The sequence below is a fragment of the Epinephelus lanceolatus genome, chromosome 9 (genome assembly GCF_041903045.1).
Source record: "Epinephelus lanceolatus isolate andai-2023 chromosome 9, ASM4190304v1, whole genome shotgun sequence".
NCBI classification, from domain to species: Eukaryota; Metazoa; Chordata; class Actinopteri; order Perciformes; family Serranidae; genus Epinephelus; species Epinephelus lanceolatus.
This window is the reverse complement of record NC_135742.1, coordinates 22639250-22666238: the sequence shown is the minus strand read 5'-3', so window position 1 is coordinate 22666238 and position 26989 is coordinate 22639250. Positions and strand designations below refer to the sequence as shown.

The window sequence follows — 26989 nt, the reverse complement described above, 5'->3', positions numbered from 1 at the left end:
ATCTGAATCAAAGATCACTTCCAGATTTCTGGCCTCATGGGTGCACTGCAAACCCTGGGAAACTAGAATTATACTGACATCGTCTCTATGTGTTTTGGGTCCAAACACCATCACTAAAGTTTTGTCATTGACAAGTTACAAGCCATCCAGGACCTCATGGCTGCAAGACATTCTATAAGAGAAGTAATTGAGGAGTGGTCTGATGCATGTACAGATAAATAGATTTGTGCGTCGTCTGCATAAAAATAAAAGAAATATTGACATTTCAGATGACCTGACCCAGTGGTAACATGTAGACACTAAACAGTAAAGGACCAAGAATAAACCCTTGAGGAACGCCGCAGGTGATATTAGCGTGGCTAGAGGAAGCATTCCCAATTGATATAAAGAAAGTTTCCGTTACTTAGGTAAGATCTAAACCAGTCTAAAGCATCCCCAGTCACGCCTACCAAGCTCTTCAATCGATCAATAAATATGCCATGATCTACAGTGTGAAAAGCAGCAGATAAGTTGAGCAACACAAAAACAGTACAACAACCAGCATCTGAATTCATCCTAATATTATTTAAGAATTTTATCTAGTTTTTGCTTTTTATTTTTTCTACTTGTTTTGTTTTTGTCTTCGTCAGTCTAATTTATTCACATATTATTTACACTATGAATAATTCCATAGGGCACCAAAAATCATCCACTTCTGCAACACCGCTTACTTATAACATATTGCTGAAATTACTTTGCATCACTGAGATACTAATATATTCTGTATTTGGTCTTACATGAATAATTTAGACTGTTCAAGTGCTGCCTAGTTTTTAAATGGCAGCCAGTGTATCAAAAGCAAACTGGCATGCTACGTATCTCGTATCATTTTTCCCCTGTTTTCAATCAACTTCTTCACACAGGGTTTATAGTATTTCTAGTATTTCACACACGTAAGACTTCTTCTGGAGGTTAGGTTGAGAGATGGTGATGGAGGATGCTTCTAAGAAGGCTTGAAGGGCCAATAGATATCAGGGAGGAGAAAGATGATAGAACTCCTGCCTCTCTTTGACTTTACTCTTTCTCCCTTTCTCTTCAGATCACTCTCATTCTTTTCTTTTTTTTCTGCCGAGTGTGTATTTTCCCTCTGACATTGTCTGTCCCTCCGTCCTTCACTTTCTCTCTTTGCATTATAACAGTGATTTTTCCCTTAACCAGATCTGATTACACTCAGCCCCCTCTTGCGATAACCTTTTACTTCAAATCGACCCAACCTCCTGACCTACCCCGCTTTCGGCTCCTATTTGGATCTACTGTTGTGATTAAAATGCTTCCTGGCAGCCAGAGCTTGCTGAGCAAAGTGTCTTTTCCACCGCACCATGCAGTAGCAATTCAGCATTTCTCTCCTGCATTCCCATCTCCTCTTCCCACTCATTTTCTTATTTTTCCCCTCTCCCGATGTCTCCTCCTCTCGTGCTTTTTCTCTCGCTTTGCTCATCATGTGCGTATTGTTTCGTTCTGTCACTCGCGCTCTCTTTTTCGCCTCCATCCTCCTCATTCTCCAGCATCTTCAGGCTGTTTTAATAACTGTAGAATTAACACTTGAAGGCATTATCTGAATACTCAGTTTGTAGCTGGATAATGGCAATCAGTGTTGTGGCTGTAAAAGTGTCAAACGCACAATCAGAGATATTAAATCTCTGAGTGATTTGTTGGTCGTAGGAGCAGGGCACTTTAGCTGAGTTATGGGTGTACACAGGCAGCTTAATTCAAGTTTATAAAGCAGGTGAGATGAATACACACACTTGCACAGTATTTCAGGCATGTACACGGGATAAGCGAAACACAGACACTTATATACACACAGATGTGCATTCAGTGTCGGTCATGCTCTTTGGCCCTGCTACTAGCAGGTCAAGCCTTTCCCTGTCAACAGATTAGGGATATGTGAAGGGCGCACACATAAACACACACACACATGCACACACAAACATCCCAGACACACAAATTTTTGATGATGGCAATTTGTTCTGCCACCTTCCACTGAGACGTGTGTGCATAGCAATCAGGAGTCCAGACACTCTGGGACGCAGCAACCCAGGCAGCGACTTGTGTCAACTGGAAAATGTCTGTGAGTGAATTTTCTTCTGTTTTGTTTATGATGCAAATGTCTCAGCTGCATGTATTTAGGTTTTCCTTCAATCATGGATGAATTACACTAAGAAAAACAAGGCTCAACAGGGATTTCTTGTGTTAGACTTTAAGCATTCATTAAAACTAAACTCTTGTACACTCATTCAGGTTTAAACCTACATGCAGCCTATAAAAACATAGGCAGCCATCTGCGCACCCATCAGCTGGAAACAACTGCAGTTTGTAAGCCAACCTTACTAGTATGAAACTTGCTCCTCACCGCAGAAACCACATCCCCTCAACAACCACAGTCTCAATGACATTTCACCTTTTTTCCCCTTCATGAAATGGCAGTTTCATTAATGCATAGTCAAATTAAAACTGATATGAACCAAAAGATCTGTGCTGTTTCTCCCTCCACACTCACCCTGACACTTCTCCAGATGCTGTTAGTGGAAAACTCTCAGTGCTTTTCTCTGGATGACATCATCAAAGTGTCTTGGTTTCAGGCTCTGAGAAAGACTTCATGATGGTCACAAACACTGAATAAACATTTTTATAGCGAGAACCCATAGTGTGTGCGTCTGTGTGGATGTGCGGTTATGATGTCTCACCATCGCTGTAAGCCACTGAGCTCTTTCCCAGATGTCAAGGACTGCTTTAGCATACTCTCAAGTGTTAAGTGGTAAGCCACAGTGTTGATTTCACCACGAAAACTCAAGTCACTTTCTAAAGTCCAAGTGTAAAAGGAAAAAAAACAGATTATGTATCAATCTGCATTATATGCCTTTTTGTACTTTTTGTATATTGACATTATTTTAAAAGACAAATAAAGGGAGAACTTTCAGGCAGGCAGAAGGGTTTGTCATGTCTCATTGACACTGGAGGTGTCTCCCGGAACAATTTGAACTGTATTAGTCAAAGGTTAAAATAAAAAAAAGGGAATTTGCAGAAAGAAACTCGATAAAAATGTTAGTTGTGAGTTGTTAAGCATGAAGTACAAAGACAGATTTATCCAACAGATAACTGAATGGCTGAATTTTATCCCACAAAGTGATGAATATATCAATGGAGCTGGTTGAAAGTCAGAAATGTCTTTTCAGATCAAACAAAGATTTTAGTCAACTCATAAATGTCTGCTTTTGCTTTAAAGTAACAAAGACATTTTTAGGGCTGTAGTCAACCAAAGAAAGTCTTGGTTGATTGAAATTGCACCATTGCTTTGGGTAAAATAGTCTATCACTGTCACGCAACTGTCCAATCACAGTGGAGGGCCAGGACAAATACCAAGTTGACTGTCCCACATGTACCAGTGCTGAACAACAAACATAGAGGAGAAATTACTTAATCCAGGCCATCCTTGTGTGCTTCAGCCTTTCGTTCATCCAGAGCAAAGGCCAAAGCTAGCACTCTACCTTGTGCCAACATTTTTACTTCCATGGTTATTTCATAGCATTGCAACCAAAGTGTCTAAGCGGAAAAGGCGTAATGCTTCTAAAGTGCACAAGCACTATCATCTGGGCACTTTCAGAAGAGCACTTGGCATTTACAGCTAGAAAAAAGACCTTTGGTGGATGCACAGCTTTATGAAAGTAACACCAGATATTGTCCGACCAATGAGAATTTGGTTGGACAAAAGCATACTGTATGTAGCATATATTCCAACCCACCACAACATGTCAGCCCTTTTGACTACCATAAAAAGCAAAGGGTGCATTCCAGATCTCATACTTTTTCTTTTTACTCGTTACTTTTACTATGTACTGCAGTTGCCCTTAAAAAGTACGTACTGTTGCATGCAGTATACAACCAATTGGGATATACCACTTTCTCATAACATCACGCCCTGGACTTTGACCGTTTTACAGCTGTCGTCTGTTTGCGGCTCAGTCGATGTGACGTATCGTCCACTGCGCATAGGTTTGTGGGTCAGAATAGCCAGAAAAGCATGCTGGCTTACATACTTCAAAATCAAACCAGATGTCGTTGAACGTCCTGGTATTTTTGGCATACTGCGTTTGACACACTATGTATTGGGACATACTAAGGGCCAGTCCCAATACCCCCCCTTGGCCCTACCCCTATATTTGCACATTCCCGCGAGGGGTAAGGGTGTCCCAATTCCTTTTTGCGTGTAGGGGCAGGGGGCATAACGAGGGATAGTGGGTATGAAACTAGCCCTTCGGAGCAAGGGATTTCACATGCTGACTTGCCAGCGAGGGGTAGACGTCCCCATGGCTACCAAGCAAGAGACAGGGAAAAAAGTTCATACATGGCTAACGTTACCATCTTCGGGTTGCTTGTTAGCAAGCTAGCTAGCTCGCACTATCTGGCGTCTGTCATCTGTCCTGTTCTGCAAAATTGTCGGATTTTTCACATTACAATAACAGGCCAGCTAGTATAACTATGCTGCCTCGTAATGTTAGTTCGTTATTCATCATGCTTAGTTTGATGAACAACAGACGACAGGGGACTTCTGCTAGCTAGCAGAAGCTAGGGGGACTTCTGCTAGCTAGCAGAAGTCCCCTGTCGTCTGTTGTTCATCAAACTAAGCATGATGAATAATGCAAACGCGATCCGTAGGATGAACTCAACTGGAGACTCCATTGTAGATGCCGGTTGGAAACGAGATGGCTCGCAGCTTCCTGTTTAAAATAGTTACGTATGCGTGAACGTAACTGACGCGGTGACGTAGTGAGTGGTGTCCCAATTCCTAGGGAAAGATTTCAACCCCTACCCCTTTTTGCTTCATTTCGAGGACCAAGGGGTAGTGGGGGGAGTGGGGGGTATTGGGACTGGGCCTAAGTCTTTTTCTGGCATACTATGTAGTATGGTAGTGTGAGGGTTGGAATGCACAGCAAGACTCCTACAAGTCTAAAGGCTTGAACAGTCCATGATGACAGGCTAATTCTCTAGACTAAGAGAATTTTCTTCTCTATTTCACTGAAATATTTTCATGTTAGATTATTATTGATGAAACCATTTTATTTTGAGTTGTTTCATTCATTCTGTTCATTGTGCATCAGATTCCTGGTGCCATGTCAGGGGACTGAGTTGTTTTTTTGTACAGAACTTGACTGTGGATGGAAAGAACTTGTCTGATGTCTCGGGCTGATCACAGGTTGGGAAGTGTTGAAATGACAGGGTGGAGAGTTCAGCGAAAGAACTGGTCTGAGTGGAAGGAGACTCTCTAAAGTCACTTAGAGAAAATGACTCCCTATATAACCACACTGAAAATGACTGTGACACTCAAGGTCACAGGCTACCTTCAAGCCTTCCGTTTTTAATATATTGGAGCTCTACTGGTTATTTGAAGTTGTGTATAAGAGTGTCCACAGATTGAGGAGGTAACGGACCACAAAATACCACAGCCCTAAGTCTAAACACCCTGTGGCCTGAGGAAACACTCATGTTGTCATGGGGAAAATAAATAAATAAACTTTTGTAATTTTGCATAGATGAGCTACTCCTCGAAAAATATTTTAAAACCTGTAAGATGAGGACAGAATTTATGGTTATCAAGCTAAATATTATAATGCAGCACATAATAAAGTAATTCAGTAACTTTTGAAATCACAGCATTTAATGACTTTCCCAAGCAGAAAACTATACATATCCACAGCAGGAACTCTTTCATGTTTACAACTTTAATTTTTATAATTTAATACAAATGTGTTTTAATTACAAATCCATTAACATTTTATTTTTTCTCAGTTTATTAAATATTACCTTACCCTCTTGTGTGCTTTATCACTTACATCATTTTTTTTTTTTTCTAAGCCAGAGGTCTGATTATTTCCATTGCATGCAATCGTGTAGGAAATTGAATGTCCAAATTATCCTCCCTGAGACTTAAGGAGAGTACTTTGCTTGATACTTTCTTCCCAAGCATCTCGCATTGCTCTTTATTGCTTGAGCAGCTCCACCAGGGGAAACCGTTATGATTTGGCATGGATAGCATGCAGGCAGAGACACCCATTTTGGATAATTGCTCTGAAATGTGCTTATGTAGGGGTGCCTGAGGCAACAAACTCACCACAAACATAATAACAGTTTCAGTCGAGCAGTGGAAGAAGTTTTCGAGAGAGAAGGAAGGAGGCGGAGAGAGACGGGGAGGGAGGGAGGTGAGGTGGCTGAGATAGAGTGAGAGGAAAAAAGATGAGTTTATGCAAGAAAGGTCATTTCTGAATAGATGCTTACACTGCTTTATTGTGTATATATAAGGGAGTTCACACTGAAGAACGCTCTACAAGGTTGCCCTCTGTACTTTTCAACCCTGTTGTGGTTCTAAGTTGTTCAGTGAATTTATCTTTGCTTTTGTTATATTTATGAAGCCGGATAGCGTTATCTGCAGTTTGGGAGTGAAGTGGGGTCAGTGAATGATAGGACACAGCTGTCCCTTCTCTCCTGTGCACATATTTCCCTTGGGCACATATTTGCACGCATGCACAAAAACACACACCTTCCATTGACGTGAATTCATGGTCCCCTGGTGTCATGTACACAATGTCACATTCACTCTTCCTCTGAAACGCACGCACACTCTCAAACACACACTTTTGCGACCAAACTGGCAGAAATTTCGTCTGCCGTAGCCCACTAGCTTAGCCCTATGTGTGAATATCAGTATGTGTCTGCGTGTGTGTGTTGTCTGTTCATCCCCCGAGCGGTTTGCTTTAATCTCCTTTAATTTCATTCTCAATCTTTATGGAAATCAACTCTCACAACCAACTCCTCATTTCACCATCTCCCTTACTAATTAAGACCAGGAAATTGTTCCTGGAATTGGCTGGCATGAGAGACGTGTGTCTCACCCCTCAATCACTTCCTCATTCTCTCCTTGTGTCGGCAGATTTTGCACATTTGCGTTTGCGAGTCTGTTTTTCTGTCCCACTGTGGCTATCTCACCATTTGTGTTTGACGTTGTTCTGTCTCCATGTATGTGTTGTGCCTGCTTGTTAGTCTCCATCTCCTGTGTGTATTCTCCTCACTGTGACAGTATCTCACCGTCTCCATCACTCTCCCTTTGTCTTTCGGTATCTGTCCGTGTACGTGTGTCTCTGTGTGTTGTGTGGGTAGCCATGTGGTGGATTTAGGGCTAAAGCTTTGGGTGATTACTCCCATAATGAATCATCATGCTCTGTTCAGGCTGTCATCCCCCACAGGGATTGACTGTATTATGAAGTTATCATTCAGCCTCAGCCATACTCTGTGTCCTCACATAACTCTCTTACATAGCTCTCCACACGGAATCTGATAATGATTAGATTGATATTGTATGAAATTAAACCTCATCATTTACGTAGGAAGATATTCTTGAGAGTTTTAGAAACCTTAATAGCTTTGTCAGTAATGTATTTCTAGAAAGTAGGCAGCATGGTCACCTCAAACGCCTTCTAAGCACATTCTCCTACCTCTCATGAGTCTGTAGCTCATCTCCTGCTGCTTTTTACACCGAACAAAATACAAATGTAACACTGTCGTTTTTGCTTCTGATTTTATGAGTTGAAATCAAAGCTCTAATACTTTTTTACATGCACACAAAAGGCTTAGTTCTATCTTTTTTTTACACATTTAAAATCTGTGTTAGTGAACACTTTGCCAACATAAACTATAACCCATCCACCTCACAGGTGTGGCACATCAAATGCTTATTAAACAGCATGATTGTTGTACAGGTGTACCTCAGTTTGGTCACAATAAAAGGCCATTCAAAAATGTGCATCACAACACAATGCCACTGATGTAGCAAATTTTGGGGTGCCATTGTCATGCTGACTGCAGGAATGTCCCGCAGAGCTGTTGCACGTGAACTGAATGTTCATTTCACTACCATAAGCCATCTACAGTATGGTTTCTGAGAATTTGGCAGTACATCCAACCAGTCTAATGAGCCAACCCAGGACCTCCACATCTGGCTTCTTCACCTGCAAGATCATCAGAGAACAGCCACTGAGGTGACGGTGAAGATTGTCAGTCATCCATGTTATGGTAATCTTAAGTGCTATATCGTAGGCAACTGGACTTGGTTGTGTTTCTTGAAGACGTTTCGCCTCTCATCCAAGAAGCTTCTTCAGTTCTAACAGACTGGTGCAGAGTCGCAGGCTTTGAACTCTGTGTGGGTGTGAACTCGTTAAAGGGTTTTTTTTTGGGGAGTTTTTCCTTATCCGCTGCGAGGGTCATAAGGACAGAGGGATGTCGTATGCTGTAAAGCCATGTGAGGCAAATTGTGATTTGTGATATTGGGCTTTATAAATAAAATTGATTGATTGATTGATTGAACTCTTACAGAGGGTCCCATGAGTCCCTCAACAACTGTGAAACTCAGAGCTCACATGTGACCTCAGTGACTCTATGAGGGTTCACACCCACACAGAGTTCGAAGCCTATGACTCCGCATCAGTATGTTAGAGCTGAAGAAGCCTCTTAGATGAGAGATGAAACATCTTCAAGAAACTAAAGCAAGTCCAGTTGCCTACGATACAGCACCTAAGGTCACTGATATGAGCAGCCCTGACATGTTTCTGACAGTTTTTTTGCAGAAATTCTGTGGTCGTGCAAACCAGGGTTTCTGACGATCTTGCAGGTGAAGTCGCTTAATGTTAAGGTCCTGAGCTGGTGTGGTTACGTGTGGTCTGGGGTTGTGAGAATGGTTGGATGTAATGCCAAATTCTCAGAAATGACATTGGAGACGGCTTATGGTGGTGCATCTGTGAGGTAGATGGATTATCTTGTTAAAGTGCTCACCAACAAAGATTCAAACAAATTTTGTTGCTTACAAAGTAGCTCCTAACTTAACAATATGTTCCTTACAATATATGTTATTTAAACTGTATAGTAAAAAGATACACACACAGCAGGATGGTAGAAAACACATCACCAATATGTCATAACTGACACCTACTGGCCACTTTATTAGGTACACCTGTTCAACTGCTACTGGTAACACAGCTAATCAGTCAATCACATGGCAACAACTCAATGCATTTGAGCATGTAGACATGGCCAAGACGACCTGCTGAAGGTCAAATGAGGAATGAGGAAGAAAGGTGATTTAAATGACTTTGAACGTGGCATGTTTGTTGATGCCAGACAGGCTGCTCTGAGTAGTTAAGAAACTGCTGATTACTACTGGGATTTTCACACACAACCACCTCTAGGGTTTACAGAGGATGGTCTGAAAAAGAGAAAATACCCAGTGAGCAGCAGCTCTCTGGGTGAAAATGCCTTGTTGATGCCAGAGGTCAGAGGAGAATGGCCAGACTGGTTCAAGGTGATAGAAAGGCAACAGTAACTCAAATAACCACTCGTTACAACCAAAGTCTGCAGAAGACCATCTCTGAACCAACAACACATAGAACCTTGAAGCAGATGGGCTACAGCAGCAGAAGACCACACCAGGTGCCACTTCTGTCAGATAACAGCAGGAAACTGAGGCTACAGTTCACACAGGCTCACCAGAACTGGACAATAGAAGATTGGAAAAACGTTGCCTGGTTTCATGAGTCTGGATTTCTGCTGTTTTCCGTTGGTAGGGTCAGAATTTGGTGTAATCAACATGAAAGCATGGATCCATCCTGCCTTGTATCAATGGTTCAGGCTGGTGGTGGTGGTGTAATGGTGTGGGGGATATTTACTTGGCACACTTTGGGCCCCTTAGTACCAACTGAGCATGGTTTAAACACCACAGCCTACCTGAGTATTGTTGCTGACCGTGTCCATCCCTTTATGACCACAGTGTACCCATCTTCTGATGGCTACTTCCAGCAGGATAATGCACCATGTCACAAAGCTCAAATCATCTCAAACTGGTTTCTTGAACATGACAATGAGTTCACTGTACTCCAATGGCCTCCACAGTCACCAGATCTCAATCCAATAGAGCACCTTTGGGATGTGGTGGAACGGGAGATTCACATCACGGATGTGCAGCCGTGCTCACCATCAAAACATACCTGATGCTCAGTACATGCCAGATGTCATATTTCAGATGCTTGCAGTGTATACAGGCAAAAAGTTACCTTCAATAAAGTGTCTGTCTTTATATAAATGATCAGGTACAAGGTTACTGTTTTTTTTTTTTACAAAGAGGAGACTGCACACTTGTTTGTTATTTTCTACATGATGCATTTTATAGTCAAAGCCACATCTGTCAACTCTCACCACATCACACCCTGGTGATCAGTTTGATGTGCATTTCAAAGCATTGATTACAGAGCCTGACAAACCTTTGCACTATTAATTTAGCAGCCATAAACACACAGTTACAGTGTGAGCTGTCTCACCTTAAAACAGACATTACTTTCTTGGAAGTTTCTGTGTGCAACTATCTTCCTCTCTATGAAAATCCCAACACACAAATGGCTAATTTTGGACTTTGAGCTAAAGTGGAGGCTTTCTCTGTTGGGATATTAAACAGTTTCCACTCATCGCTCAGACATTAATCTACTCACAACAGCCCTGTTCGCTTCTCCACTATTTGAGTCCGTGTGAACGGGGTTGAGAGTGGTTCATGATTACAAATTCAAAGAATTCAACATGATAAAACTTGCATGTGTAAATTATTTTTTTAAACGGCTGGATTAAAAGTTCTTTATACTTCTGTAAGCATAGACACGTATCATCTCTCCCCTTGTCTTTGTCAGATTGGGATCTTGATAAAGGAGATGTAATCAAAGCCAGATTGATGGCTGGGAGGTTTGATGGATTGCTTGTGGGTTTTGAGAGAGATGAGGCAGATAAATACAGATGATACAAGGTGGATTCACTGACAGGAGCTGCTATTGAATGGTTTGATATAGAGAGCGTGCCGGACATGAAAAAGCCTCTGATAGGTAAAGACTAAGCAGGTGGTTTTGGTATTAAGAAAGAGTTCGGTGGTCCTGCTGTGTGCTGCCAACTTCTCCCTCCTTCCTCCTCTCTCTTTCTACCTCTCATCTTTCAACCCCCCCACCTGCTGCCCGTACTTCTACCCCCCACCTCCACCCCCCTCTCTCCATCCCATTTTACCTCTCCTTCTCTTTCACTCTCCCTCCTTCTATGCCCGTACTGTAAGCTGCTGTAAGGTGACTGTCCTGATGAAATACCCAGAGAGTGACTCCAAGTCGTTCGGTTCAGCATTAAAAAATGTTCTATCTAGTGTGTGTGTGTTTGTGTCTGTGTGTGTCCACAAATGGTGTACCATAGCTGACGGATAAGGTGATTAAGAGCACACCTGGGAACCAGGAGTGTAAAAGGACACAGGGATAACACACACACACACACACACGCTGTGCCCTCCTATGAAAGTTTCCTGTATCGTTTTAAAAACTAAAGGACAAGGGAGAGAAGATTTGTCTTCCACAGCTGCAGCCATCCTTTACAGACTAACAAAGTGACTCTCAAACTCTTGAAAGTGAAAAAGTTTTGGTATTAATATCTCAGAGATATTGGTGATGCTGCCATATGGACACACCTCTGGATACCACCTTCAAATACACACATCATGTATCTGCAGATGTGTAGCCTGTGTAATTAATCATCCTCACATATCCTCATTTGGGATATGTGCAAATTCATCATTCACTTGCTTTTCAGTACATGCAGGAACATCCTCAATGAGTGTTTTTTCTGCATATGACACATTCGCCACCGCATGTGTGTGTACCCTGGCCCATTTGTGTCTCTGAGAAGTTTTAGTCGGCTCCAGGAACTCTAGTCTTTAGACTTCAAAATCTGAATGCTTAGAAAGGGCAGTCTAGCCGACCCTTCCATACAGATCATATTGAGTCCATACACTCCTTGTATACTCATAAACGTTTAAGTTACACCCAGAAGCTGAATAAAACTCCATCCCCTCCATATGTTCTTATTTAGAAACCCATCACACCATCAGATCAGCACCATAAATAAAGTCACCTGCTAAGTCCCGCAACACTGCCACTCCTCTCAGGTTACAATTTATTTTATGGCCTTTTTTACGGCGGGCTAATTATTTAAACATGTGTTGAGCTCAGCTGCCAATGTATGGATACATGTATACCGTGCGCCGTATTGGCAGCAGAGTCAATAGGTGAATGGCAAAGTGAAGGCTATGAGTGACTATGGGGCATTTCAGTGTCAGGGGTAGCCCCAGGCAGGGAGTTTATAGTGAAGTGAAAGACACTCATTCAGAAAGACAAGAAGACTCAACAGCAGCCAAAGAGTGGTTACCCCTTTTGAACTCTCTCAGTGAATGAAATTTTGTCTTTTGTGCAGAACTATGCGGAGACAAGTGACAGTGATGGGAAACAAAGATGGAGAGAAAAATGTATTTGGCATAAAGATCGGTTAAACAAAACTGTCCTTCCATCCATCCATTCATCCATCCACCCACAATGTTTTTTTGTGTTTTCATTCACGTCCTTCAACGCCTTCTCTCCATCCTCCTTTGTTTTGTCTTCCCGTCTTCTGTTGTTCTTATTTAAATGTCTCGCTAATTGTCTTAAAGTCTGCTACTGTGAGCTTTTTTCCCCCCTGAAAATGAAAACAGCTGAGCCCTCTCTGAAACGTTGTGTGGAAGAAATGGCAGTGCATTCCACGCTGCTTTGTAATGCTGTCATTTATCACAGCATGTGGACCATTAGTGTGAATCATTTATTGTCTTTGGCCTGCTCGAGAATCCCAAACTCTGGCGAGTCTATATGGAGTGAATGCAAGGTTCAGATATTGTGCATAGTGATTGAGGGGCGAGCATGCAACAAAGCAGCCTGTGTTTAGCGTATGAAGCGGTTAAAGCACTTAAAAGCCTGATGAGCGGTGTATGTGTGTGTGAATAAAATTGTAAACGTGTGTCTCTGTGTGCACACCCCTGTGTGAGCATTACTTGACTCTAAGAATATACAGCTAAGTGTTTTCCCTTGCTGTGTACATTTCTAAAGTGACAGCAGAGTGGGAGAAGTCAACATATGCATGGCTGACTTCAACCACCAACTCCATAATTACCGTGTCATTGTTGCCGCGGAAATGAGGCAATGAGCCCAGTTTACAATGACACGGCACCATCTCCTAAATGGGTTCCCTGACTGCTGAATCAGAGGATGCTTTCGCAAAATGGCCTCCCACACAACTCTGCTTCCCATTGAGACTTTTGCTTTTGATAGAATTCTTAGTGTTATGTTGTGTTTACAGGGTTGTCCTGATTAGAGATTAAACGGGACCTAGTATGCTTCCCCTTATTTCCCAGAGTTCAAAATAATAAAGTAAACTTGTGTAAAAGTAATCCCTGAAAGCAAAAACTTCTGAATACTCTTGTTTAAAACAGTTTTTTCTACTTTCAAGACAAGCTGACATCTGCGTCAGGCACACTACTGCAAGTGCTTACATTACGTAGTCTGTACTGCTACATGTAGCTTCATGCTAACATCAGGAAAACGTGTAAGCTTGGTTTCCGAGGTTGTTCATTTCTCCCTCATTTTGGATTATATACCTGCACTTACAAAGTGCTTTACATATCAGTAATTAAAACAGACAAGACATGAAAACAACTTTTAAAAGAACTGAGAAAAACACTTTAATGTATAAAAACAGAGGAAATTTAAATAGCTCTCCAATCAAAGTATGTTTCTAGATGGGATTTAAAAGAGATCACTGACTCGGCTGATTTCCTCAGGCAGACTGTTCCAGAGCCTCGGGGCCCTGACAGCAAACGCTCTGTCCCCTTTAGTTTTCAGCTGGGCCTCTGGAACAGACAAAAGACCTCTGCCCCAGGACTTTAAAGTACATTCTGGCGTGTACGGCACTAAGAGGTCAGAAATATGAGCACTCACACGAACTCGTTGAAGTCTGGCGCTTGGCCAGTGACTGGCAGTGTCAGAAACCAACGAAAAAAGGCATCCTTTAACATCAGCATGATACGCAGCTGGTTGAAGTCATAGTTTAACAGCACCCGGTGGCATCAGGGTGGAACGCGGCAGGACAAGGAAGAAAGTTAAGGCAGCGTAAGCCCAAGTGGGGCGTGCGGGAGAGGTGGTGGATGGGTCCAACAAACACTGACTCTCACCCGAGCGAGTGGTGTTCACGTCCTGTAAGATTATAAAGCCATTCCCTCTTCTTTTTTGCTAAACCTAACCACGTGTTTTTGTTGTTGAAGGAAAAAAAAAAAACCTGGAAAGTCCATGACCAAAATGTCAGTATGTGACAAGGTCGGAGTGAGAATGTGTTGGAAACATATCAAGGAAAGAGACGGTAAAAAGCCTTAAAGGTAATCCGAAAAATATTTAAATCCATTCTAAAACATACTGGGAGCCAGAGAAGAGGCTAAAACTGGAGTGATATGATCATGTCTCTTGGTTTTGGTTAAAACATCTCGCAGCTGAATTCTTCTTTATAGACTGTCCTTTTTCGTGAGGGCCGCTTAGAGACAGGTGCTAAAATGGAGCATTTCCGACAGAGGCTGTCTTCCAGCACAGACAGTATGAAGAAAATAAAGTGTTTTTTGAACATCAAATGATGTAAACATGATCTAGTAGAAACCCAAAGTACAAGTATGAACCTGAAAATGAGCATAATAAATCCCCTTTAAAATTACCAGTTGTTTTCTCATTTAAATGTAGGGTCTCTACCTTTGTTGACTGTTGTTTTCACTGGATTAGTGTATGACATGAGTTTTTTTTCACTGGCGACCTTAGCAGAGGTTTCACCACCATATCAAACCCTATCACTTCAGTCAAAACAATATGATACTGAGTATCATTATAATATATTTTCTACACTGATTTGGTCATATGCTGTCTGTCCTGCAGTTGTCATTAAGTTCCTCTCTTTGTCTCTCTCTCCTCAGACCTGAAGAAGTCATTTGAACAGGAACCCCTGGGAAAGGAAGTATCTCTGGAGCAGGAAGTGCTCTTACAGTGTCGCCCTCCGGAGGGCATACCAGCTGCCGAGGTACGTGCAGCGTTGTTATTATTAACCTCCACCTGAGGTGAGTGTAAAACGAGACGTGAGATTAAGAGAGGACTTCTAGAACAGAGCGACTGAAGAGGCGGGATGCCAGCGTGATGACAACACAGGATGTAAAAAAGATGTAAAAGTATGAATCATCAAGTGGAAATAAGTCGGAAGTGCCACAGAAAAGTCAGTGGTTACAGATGTGACACTTTTTGAAATTGCCTGGAACTGTGAATGACAGACAGCAGAAGTTTGATGGGTGCGTGCACTCTCACAGTCTGCAGTCAGTGGGTGACGGGTGTGTGGAATAGAAATGTAGTCGAACCCTTTCAGCAGGGTTTGTTAAATAGCTTTTTGTGTAACTGGTGTTATGCGTAAAGCAGAAAATATCTCAAAACTAAAATAACTGTAAACACCTATTCCAACAGGGATAGTCCTAAATTTTAATTTAGTGTGTAACTGAGACAAACCATGGATTGGATTTAATCACAGCAGCAAAAATAGGATGATTTAACCTCAATTCAAGAAAGGGCCATGTTTAATAAATTACCAAATTAAAGGGCAGCATAAAGTGATTCATCTTGAAACATTTTTCCAACATGTTTTCAGAAATATAAAGCATTGTTTCACAATTTGCAAAAAAATTGCGGGTTGAATTTCACAGGGGGAAATCAGGGGAATAGCCCGAATCTTGTTTTGAGTGACAGTTGCTTGAAAGCTCTGCTGCAACGAGATAACGCCGATCCAAAAGTTTAAACTTAGACTTAAATGTCCCCAGAGAGCCAATTTGAATTGCAAGAGTTGCATGAGGAAAACTCAGAGACTGCAGAGGTTTAGCCCACATTCTTCCGCTCTCCTACTGTACCTGAGCTTTGCAGGAAATAATGAGGATAATTACTGAGAGTGGATCGTCTGCTTCTCTTCCAGATGACTGTAAAATACCGGCATGTTCCTTTTCATTAGCACATACATGCACTGTGTTGAAACCTGAAGTAAAGTGAATGTGCTTGCAGGAAAGAGGAGACCTAGTAAAATCACTACAACCTTATTTTGGGCAGTTAAACAGATTACTGCCTCAATTAAGGACGCTCTGATGAGCAAGGCCGACTTTATGAGGTCAGAGGCTCCCAGCAATGCTAGTGATCCAAACAGATGTGGATACACAATAAATACACACGAATACAATAGTGGTGGGCGGGATATCAATTATACTTGAGGTATTGTGGCTTGTTCCATGTGGGATGTTTAAAATGGTTATAACATGAACATCATATATAAACTTTAACATCATATTTTGTAGCCATGAGACTCATTTCACTCTCTCCTATGCATCACAAACATGAGACGTCACACACACACTCCCCCGCCCATCCACACCACTCTCTCCCTGGCAGTGTGTGAGCAGGCGTGTGTTTTTGACTCAGCAGGGCTCCAGACCGCAGATATACATATATATAAATGTTATTCATATACAAACTGTAGAGCTGTTAGTTTGTTTCCCGCTCACAGTGAATAAATCCTCACACTGAACAGCACCACAGTAACAGTTTAACTCTCTGCTAACTGTTAGCGTCTGAGTGTTGACTGGAAGCTTCAACTTCACAGCAGAAACATCAACACTTCCAGCCTGAGACAAGAGTGTCAGAATAAAAGCACCAATGGTTTTATTTATTATAACAATAATTTATATAACTTTATTATTGCAGTACTTTATTGAACTATTGTTACAGTATTGTATCGAACTTTTTTATAACACTACTTTAACTACTTTATTTAACTTATTATAACACTACTTTAATCTTATTATATCAGTACTTTATTTAACTTTATTGGTAAATTACTTTATTTAACTTTATTGTAACTATTTAATTGAACGTTATTATAACAGTGCTTTATTTAACTTCATTATAACACTACTTTAATCTTATAACTACTTTATTTAACTTTATTGTAATACTACTTTAATCTTATAACAGTTCTTTATTTAACTTTATTGGTAAATTACTTTATTTAACTTTATTGTAACAGTATTTCATTAACTTTTTTGTAACACTTTAATCTTATTATATCAGTACTTTATTTAACTTTATTCTAACACTTTAATCTTATTGTAACAGTACTTTATTTAACTTTATTGGTAAATTACTTTATTTAACTTTATTGTAACACTTTAATCTTATTGTATCAGTACTTTATTTAACTTTATTGGTAAATTACTTTATTTAACTTTATTGTAACACTTTAATCTCATTGTAACAGTGCTTTATTTAACTTTATTGGTAAATTACTTTATTTAACTTTATTGTAACACTTTAATCTTATTGTAACAGTACTTTATTTAACTTTATTGGTAAATTACTTTATTTAACTTTATTGGTAAATTACTTTATTTAAGTTTATTGTAACACTTTAATCTCATTGTAACAGAACTTTATTTAACTTTATTGGTAAATTACTTTATTTAACTTTATTGGTAAATTACTTTATTTAACTTTATTGTAACACTTTAATCTCATTTGTAACAGTACTTTATTTAACTTTATTGGTAAATTACTTTATTTAACTTTATTGTAACACTTTAATCTCATTGTAACAGTACTTTATTTAACTTTATTGGTAAATTACTTTATTTAACTTTATTGTAACACTTTAATCTCATTGTAACAGTGCTTTATTTAACTTTATTGGTAAATTACTTTATTTAACTTTATTGTAACACTTTAATCTTATTGTAACAGTGCTTTATTTAACTTTATTGGTAAATTACTTTATTTAACTTTATTGTAACACTATAATCTTATTGTAACAGTGCTTTATTTAACTTTATTATAACACTACTTTAATCTTATAACTACTTTATTTAACTTTATTGTAATACTACTTTAATCTTATTATAACAGTTCTTTATTTAACTTTATTGGTAAATTACTTTATTTAACTTTATTGTAACAGTATTTTATTAACTTTTTTGTAACACTTTAATCTTATTATATCAGTATTTTATTTAACTTTATTGTAACAGTATTTTATAGAATTTTATTATAACATTATTTTAGTCTTAATAAACCAGTATTTTATTCAGCTTTATTATAACAGTACTTTATTTAACTTCATTGTAACTGTAGTTTATTTAGTAGTTTAGAAATGTAGTAGTCTACAATAGTTTAGAGGTGCTTTCAAATATCAAGATATATATTGTGTATGGCAATATAGCCTAAAAACATTGCAATATTATTTATAAACCATATCGCCCAGCACTAAATACATGTGTGGTTGCCACATACATACTCACAGTTTTACAGCACCACCCTCCTCAGTGTGAGAAAATACTGTGTATATGCCTCAACTACATTGTCAGCACATCGACATTTTATTCGCTCATCAAACGAGTCAAGCAGTAAACATCCACTTTGGAAGAGCCACACGTGTCACTTCCACTCCCTGAGGGCCTTAACTACAGTGAAGAATGTCACTCGCAATTCAGATTGTTCTTTACTTTGCGGGTTTCATCTGGCTGCGTTCCCACCTGAATGGATAAAAAGACATAATTTCATTTAGTCGGTCGCTGGGGAAGAGCAGCACAGCACTTGGAGAGGGGCTGTGCTACCGGATAAGGAGTCTCTGAATCAGGTTTCGCTCCTCGGGGTTTGATAGTCGTTTTCAATTGCACCTAAGTACACAGCTCCCCTGAAGGGGGGGGGGGGGGGGGGGGGGACTGGAGGAGAGGGGGCAATGGAGGCACTCAAACGTACAAAGTGAGAGAGCGCATGTCGGGGGGGAGGCCGAGGTGAAGGTGGGGCAGAGGAAGAATGACACAGGAGGAGGAGGAGGAGTGTTGGGGGAATTACAGAGTGATCTTTTCCTGTCCCTTCACTTCAAGAAATCTCTGATTTCTCTGAGGGAAATCAAGGAAATGAATTGGTTAAATTGTGACACGAGTTTGAACTGAGGACCCACAAAGACTCGGAGGCTATTTGTCACTCATTTTGTCTCACTCTCTCTTTCTGCCACACACACAGACACACACACACACACACACCACACATTTACACTTGCAACTCACACTTCTTCATCTTGGAGGCAAATCTCAACACTAATGACTCATTACTACTCCTGCCTCATCTGCTTCCATTGTTTTTGACACCTGTTTGAACACAATACGATCATGCACCCAGAAGCTGAGAGGCACACTTACACACACACACACACGCACACACACACACACACACACACACACACACACACACACACAGCTATTTTCCCAGTGTGTTCAATTTGCTACCTTTTCCATTCCTTTCTCCTGTCATAATGGGATCTCCGGGCAAATGGATTGGTCTGTCTCCCCTGTCTGCTGAAGCTGATTAGAGGGATTTAGGTTTAAAACCAGCTGATGACCTCAGGTTGTAGCCCAGACTTTCCTTTTTTTATCTCCTCTGACTTTCTATTTCTCTTTGTTCTTATCGTGTCTGTTCTCTTTGCCACTCTCATTCTCTATTTTCTCTTTCTTTTGCTCGTTCCTCCACGCACACACACACACAGCCATCTTTTTTTCCCCTTGATTGACAGCTGTCGTTATTGGTGTTCTGTGACCTCTCTTAAAAATGTTCTAATATTAGCGGTCGCGGTTGCTGTGTCGACCAGTTGACGACTGTTGTAAAGTTGTCAATGTGATGGGGTCGGTGCCCTGATACGTGATACCTACATCGTAATGCCCAGCTGGCATCACGTGGCTGTCAACATGTCGCACCAAGGCCTTGACTCCCTGCGCACACACACACACACACACACACACACACACACACACACCACACACACACAAAATTCACAGTCGTATTCACACAGCATCTGTATACATACAGATGTCAGCATATGAATGCAGATGTTTCTCCATACATACATCAAAGTGCAAATACAGCTTTAGTGAAATACACACACACACACTAAAGCATGACAAGAGGTACACTATGGGACAGATAAGTGAGGGATCATTTTAACTGCTGTACAGCTGTTAGCCTTGAGAGGTCAGGGTCAAACCAATTCAAGATTGCAAAGAAAATGTCTACACACCAACCAGTGCACTGATATTTCCTCTTCGCTTTCCTCTGACGGTACTGTTCCTGTCATCAGTCAGTCTCCTCTATGTGTTTTTTCCCCTCCCTTTCAATCTAAAGCTCCTGAGAGACACAATTTGAGGCATTGTGAAATCCTTGAGAAACATCTAAATCTCTTTAGACTGTGATAGAAAGCCTTTAAAAGCTGATGGAAAGCTATTGGATTCTGCAGGGAGGGTTCAGCAGTTCAACAGGAAAGGCTTTATGGACACAGATGGCGAATTCAGAGAAGCTGCAACAAGTGCAGCACAGTGTTCACTTTCGATGAAAAGTTTGATTTAATTTTATTGTAGTTTTTATGAATTCCTTTTCTGGTCCGAGGTCATCCAGACCAGCCAAGATAATGGAGTCACCCATTCTTAAAAATATTCACTGAAACTAAGCAACCATGTGACATTTCGTCACAGGACAAAGTCAGCTTGTATATTTTTCCCTACAAATGTTGTGAGGTTCATTGGAACACAGAGGCAGGAGAATGAGGCAGCAGTCAGACACCAAGAATACATATTTTATCTCAGACCCAAAGAGCTGAAGTGACCCCACAGGCCAGGCAAAGCCAGTACTCTGCACAAAGCAGGTGGGGCTATGTATTTATGTGTGTGTGTTGTGTGACCGTGGGTGTCTATGGGAATATTTGTGTGTGTGCCTGTCTGCGTCTGTCTCTGCGTGTGAGTGATTACCCCAGCTGCAGTGAAATAAACACATCAGTGTGTGGTGACAGGCCTTCCACGTGTCTTGCCCCAACACACACACATGCGTGCACGCACACACACTAACACACAGAGTCAGACTGTAACTAGATATATCTTTGGAGCCTGGTCAAGTTCCTGTCACATTCTTAACCGCTCAATCCACACCTAAATTAGTGCAAGTTATCCACTTATAATGGCTTGAGATCAACACGCACATGTACATACTGTTAAATTAAGGGACTCATGGCCTGATATCTGCACCTTGAGCACTCGTTTGAACACCTACATATCTATCTGAGTGCAGTCTTCCACTTCAGATAATAAATTATAAGTAAAGACAAAGACTCACAGCTTTTAAGAGGAATTTTATATATTTTATTATATCTACAACACAATAACCTTAAAGATCCCCTTCACTCAAGAATGTATTTTGCTTTTGTTTATGCCTCCTAAAATGTCTGACCTTGACTATATTGACTTGTAACTGTGCAAAGTTTGTCACTGGAGAGGTGTTTACACATTCCCCTACTGAAAATCTGAGGATCAAATGAACCCCAGACAAGCTAATTCGAAAGCCAATCACTGTCTAATACGGGACGCACACATCAACCAGGGAACGGACTTCGAATTAACACAGGTAAATGAACCTGAAAACCTCCAGAGCAGAATGGACAGAGAGCAGCGTTCGCGTTAATTGAGCATAGCGTTAGTTCAGGCAGGACACGATGTCAAGCTCAGCTCACATCCCAGCTATATCAGCTGATCTCAAACAGCCCGATCAACTGATGGAGCAGCTGACTGATGAAAGGGAGTCAGCTGATAGATCACATGATTTCTTTCTCTGCAACCAATTGGCAGATCTCATTCAGGGCACCCTATTTAAACTGCTCTGGCCTGCCTAGTGTTGCTGCTTCCTCTGCAGGCCACTTTGCAATCTGCCTCCACCCCAGCTCCTCCTTTTCATGCTGTGTCTGACTTATCAATGTCATTTCTGTTTGTCATTGATGCTGTGCTGTTCTGTTCCTGGTGGGTCTTTGCTGCTGCTCTCCCTGCCTGAGGCTTTCCATGTAGGCGCATGGAAGGGCTGGGAGGTTTGCTCTCTCTGCCTCAGGCTTTTCTCGTTTGCATGTGGAAGGGCAGGGATGTGTGCTCTCTCTGCCTTAAGGCTTTCCATGTCAGCGCATGGAAGGGCAGAGAGGTGTTCTCTGTTCACCTTAGGCTTTCCACATAGGTGCGTGGAAAAGGCTTTCTGCGTGGGCCCCAGGAAAGGCAGAGAGGCCCCAGAACAGAGCCATATTTGGTGCACAACAGACTCTTCATCTGAGTCTGGGTCTGACTGAGACTCAAACATGTAAACTGAATCTCTGATTTTTTGTCACTTAGTCATCTTGACACTCACTGCTCTTTCACCAGTCGACTGGTAGCTTGTAGCACTGTGACAGCGCTGGAGAAAGTGAAAGCAAAACCTACCACAAGCAGAGGCGGAGGTGGGCGAGGCAGAGGCCAGATCCAGAATTTCTGAATTAGGGGAAAGAGTAGGTCTGCTTCCAGCTCCTTTTCAGAGTTCTCCTAATGTGGAGAAACCATGCAAAACAAAATATTGATCATAGTAGAGTGTTATTTTAAAATGGTTTTTGAAGGGGACTTTAAAGTAACATTTTATTGTTATGTGCATCAGGGTTGGCAAAGGGAGATTGTCCTTCAAAGCTGTGATTTAGATTCAACCTCCAAGCTCCATATCAGCCAGCATTTGCTACCATTTGTCCTGCTTAAGTGTCCTTGAGCAAGATACATCCAACTGCCAGCTCTGAGGTTGCTTTTATGATCACAGCCAGCAACTGGAAAGTTTTACCTTCAGGCAGAACACACACACCATCCTTACCAAGGATGTTGCTGGGACATTTATGGTGTACAAATGTGTGTATGTGTTAATCCATGGGGAGCAGCCACACCTATCATCATCATCACACACACACTTACACACATTTGGCCTCTCTGGCAGTGACCATTGATGTCATTTTTTGTGAATGACTTTCTGTGTTGACCAGTGTGGAACAAGTCTAGACACATGCATTTGTGTGTGGGTGTGTCTCTGTGTGCGTGAATGACTCTTTGTGATGCAAATCACAGCAGACTTTTCTGTCAGGAGGCATCAGTGGCGCGGTGTGGCGAAAGCGCTAACGGCTACCTCACTCTCACGCTCATACAGTATACAGTACACAGACACAGTACACTTCAGTCCCCAAAGTGACCATTGTTAATGTGTCATATGATGACGTTTACTAGTGGAGTCTATCAGGAGGTTATAACATCTGTGGTGGTGGAGTGCTTTAAATGGACAGTGAAGGTGACAGTGTGAATTAAACTGTCTGACAAATAAGACCTGCTCTCCTCATGTGTCCAGAGGTGGATCTATTGAATTCCTTTGGCTTTAAACTACTTACAGATCTCACTGGAGCTCAACGTTCCTGTGGATCTCACAAAGACATGTATTAAATTCTACTAAATAAACTATTTACAAGTCCTGAATACATTCAAAATTGCCAGCACATACTATCAATTCTAAGGTCAAAAGCTCCGTCAATAGATTTAAAGGTGAAACATGTCTTTATCCAGGAAAGGAATGCCAGTAGAATAGCATTTTTTTTTATTTGTATCTCTGGATAAATATAAATTGAATGAACCGAAATGGATAGAAATGGTTTATATATAGAATTTGTAATATTAAATAAAGCATTGGATCTTTCCTTAGCTTTACAAAATGTTGTGACTACTACACCCGGAGAATTATAGTCATTCTCATCCTGGCCCTCCTCTTGATAACACGTGTGTGCCTGCTTCTGTGTGTGTTTGTGTGTGTGTGTTTCTGTGCACAAAAACAATTTATGTAATGCTGCTTCCCCAATAGATCCTTACCTTAATCCTCTTTGAGCTAACATAGTAAGCCCCACGGCTCATCTCCCATCACATTTTACCTTGATCCTCAACCTCTGTCAGAAATCATCACCGTAATCCACAGATTAGTCAGCAATCTCTTTTTTATTCCGACTGCTGAGGTGAATTATTGAAATGGTGTTAAGATTATTAAAATGCTGTTGCGATGGTCTTTTCATCACTGCAGAGTAATTTACAAATGGGGCAGATGAGGCAGAGCGGCTTCCGTGTTGTTTTTGGTAATAAATGTATTGTGGTTGCTTGTTGGTGATGTACAGAGGGATTGTGATCATTATCTAATGATGTGTGTACATCAGCACATGATTGGACACACACATAAACACGCGTACAGTATGCTTTATCTCTTTAACTTCTCCTCGCCTTGTACTGTATGGCAGTGGAGTCTGTTATGACTACGTCGTATTTTTGAGAAGATGCATATGCACACAAGAAGAGGAAGAAGACATATGTGTAAGCTGCGATTTTAAGGAGCCTTGAGAGGCTTTTCATCCAGAGAGAAATCATGTCAGTAAATTCAGGCATTAGTCAGCAGACTGGAGAGCTGCACTGGAAATGAAGATTTTTTTAAGCCAGTCGCCAGAATAAATGTTGGCATAGTACGTTTCAACAAACCAGGGATATGTAACATTTGTACTAATAGATTGATTGATTGATATCTATTTTGAACATGCAAAACAAACAAAACAAAACAAAAAAAACTACAAACAAAACAAAATAACCATTATTGAAATGGATGGAAACTTTTGATTTACTGGTCCATCTACGTCCCAACCCTCACCTATGATCATGAGCTCTTGGTAGTGACCGAAAGAATGAGGTCACGGATACAAGTGGTTGAAATGAGTTTCCTCCGTGGGGTGGCTGGGCTCAGCCTTAGAGACAGGGTAAGGAGCTTGGACATCTGGAGGGAGCTCGGAGTAGAGCTGCTGCTCCCTCATGTTGAAAGGGGTCAGTTGAGGTGGTTTGGGCATCTGATCAGGATGCCTCCTGAGCGCCTCCTGTTAGAGGTGTTCTGGGAATGTCCCACTGGTAGGAGGCCCTGGGGCAGACCCAGAACACACTGGAGGGATTTCATATCTCATCTGGCCTGGGAACGTATTGGGGTCCCCCAGGAGGAGCAGGAAAATGTTCCCGGGGAGAGGGATGTCTGTGGTGCTTTGCTTGGCCTGCTGCTCCCACAACCTGGCCCGCATAAGCAGATAGAAATGGAAGTGACTGTCACTCAGCAGTTTGTGCTTTTCAATGAATTTGTCTAGACTTTTGGTAAAGAGTTTGTCCAGTATCTTGGAAAATTGGGACAGTTAAAGAAACAGGCCTGTAGTTTGTGAAGTGGTGTCCATCCCCAGTTTTATATACTGTAATGGTATGACTTTGGCAGTTTTCATTTTACTTAGAAAGTTACCATTTAGAAACAATAAGTTACAGATGAGTGTTAATGGGTTTACAATACCTTTAATGACTTTGATGACCATTCATTCATTTTCTATAACTGTTTATCCTGTTGTTCAAACCAGGAACCCTCTTGCTGTATGTTTAGGCACAAAAACCACTTGGTTATGATTTGGAAAAGATCATGTTTTGGCCTAAAATTCCAATTTTTGGTGACACAGCACAGTTTGAAATGCCGCCAATGTCTCACTAAAAAACAACCATTTCTGTTGTTTGTTGGTCTTTACCAGTAGCCATTGGTTTCAAGGTCAGCTTATAAATCTGTAATGAGAACCGTGTCACTTTAGAAACATTGATTTATGTATGAAATGTACAAATGTGAAGTATATGTGGTTTTGAGACACGTACAATGCCGACATTTCCTTGTTGCGACTGGGCTGTGATTTTTCTGTTGCAGAATCTCAGCACCATTTATCAGACTCTCTCTGTTTTAATCTGTTGACTCTCCCTCTCTGTGTCTTTATACAGACATAAAATTAGTGTTTGTGATATTGACTTTCTCAGTTCACTTCCATTCAGTTCCAATCACTGGTTTTGTAGACTGAGACTCAAAAAAATGTTTTCTAAAAACACCAAACCCAGATATTTGTTTTGGCTCACTCACCAGTGGAAGAGTTCTGCAATCTCAGCCCCCACATTGACTGTAATGTGAGCACTTACAGTACATTCGCCCATCGTATCGGCCATTTAAGGAAACTATCAATCAACATTTAAAAAAGGGAAGCTTCTCATTACATATAGTCGCCCTGTGTTTTGTTTCCCAACTGACAACTCAACCTGCATTATTTTCTTCCGTCTTCAGAGAATACAGGAAGTATGCAGGCCAGTGATCATATAGTTCTCTGTGGTCTGAGGTTTGAGTCTTTTTGAGACGTGGACTTTGTTCTTTATGTTTGCGGTATGTGGAGGGTTGAGTGGGTGCTTGATTTAGAAGTATGAGAGTAGGAGATGATGAAGACGTTTGTGTAGATCCCCTCCACACCCCCTAAATTAGGAGAAACTACTCTCTTCTCTTTCATTACCCATTCAAAGGCTTTGGCAACACTAGGCAATAGTTGGCCTTTGTAATTAACCCTTTTTAATGTCTTTCTGGCTGTGACATGGAAAGAGTGTAAAATGTGTTGCTGTTGAAATGCTGACCTCTTACTGTGTGTTTTTTAATTAATGCTTATTTGATTTCACCAATTTTCTGTCTGTGAAGAAACCTTGCACGGTTTCTTGTCTCAGCTGTTCCCGTTTATGTCTTTGAAATTTTTCTCACACTCTTCTGTAGACTCTTGTCTCTCTTTTTTTTCTCCACTTTGTCTCTTTCTGTCACTACCGCTGTCTCTCACGCCCCCTGTCTTTCTTGACACAGTTCTGAGACAAAGCTGTGGATTGATGGTGACATGACAGTGTAGAGTGTACCGCATTGTCAGGCAGCTACCCGCGCTGCCCTCGGCAGTCCTGACAGTGTTGTCATGGATGAATGAACACACTGTTTTGACATGGGGTGCGACAGTGTCAAATAACAAAACTCTGTTCTGTTCCGTCAAGATTTATTAGTTGTTAGACCTTGTAAGTCTTTTAGGAGCACAAAAAAACTTTGAAATTTTGAAAAGTTGTGCACACACCCCTGTAACATCTATAAAAGCTTGGTTCATATATTGTTATTATAACAAAATGAAGATATTGGAAACAGTTTTAAGAAACAATCTAGCACCTAAAAATAGTTCTCAGTCCGACTGCTGGCAAGAGTTGAGAGATAATTTTTATATGCTTAAC

The 26989-nt window shown here is 41.0% G+C and overlaps 1 protein-coding gene across 2 annotated transcripts in view; it reads left to right on the top strand.

The window, feature by feature from the left end:
• Positions 1 to 26989, top strand: part of LOC117252724 (netrin receptor UNC5C) — a 285759-nt gene that overhangs the window by 166193 nt on the left and 92577 nt on the right. For both annotated transcript variants that reach the window (XM_033619822.2, XM_033619821.2), the window contains exon 4: positions 14912 to 15015. In XM_033619822.2, coding sequence (XP_033475713.1) covers positions 14912 to 15015 — 104 coding nt within the window. The remainder of the gene's footprint in view (positions 1 to 14911; positions 15016 to 26989) is intronic.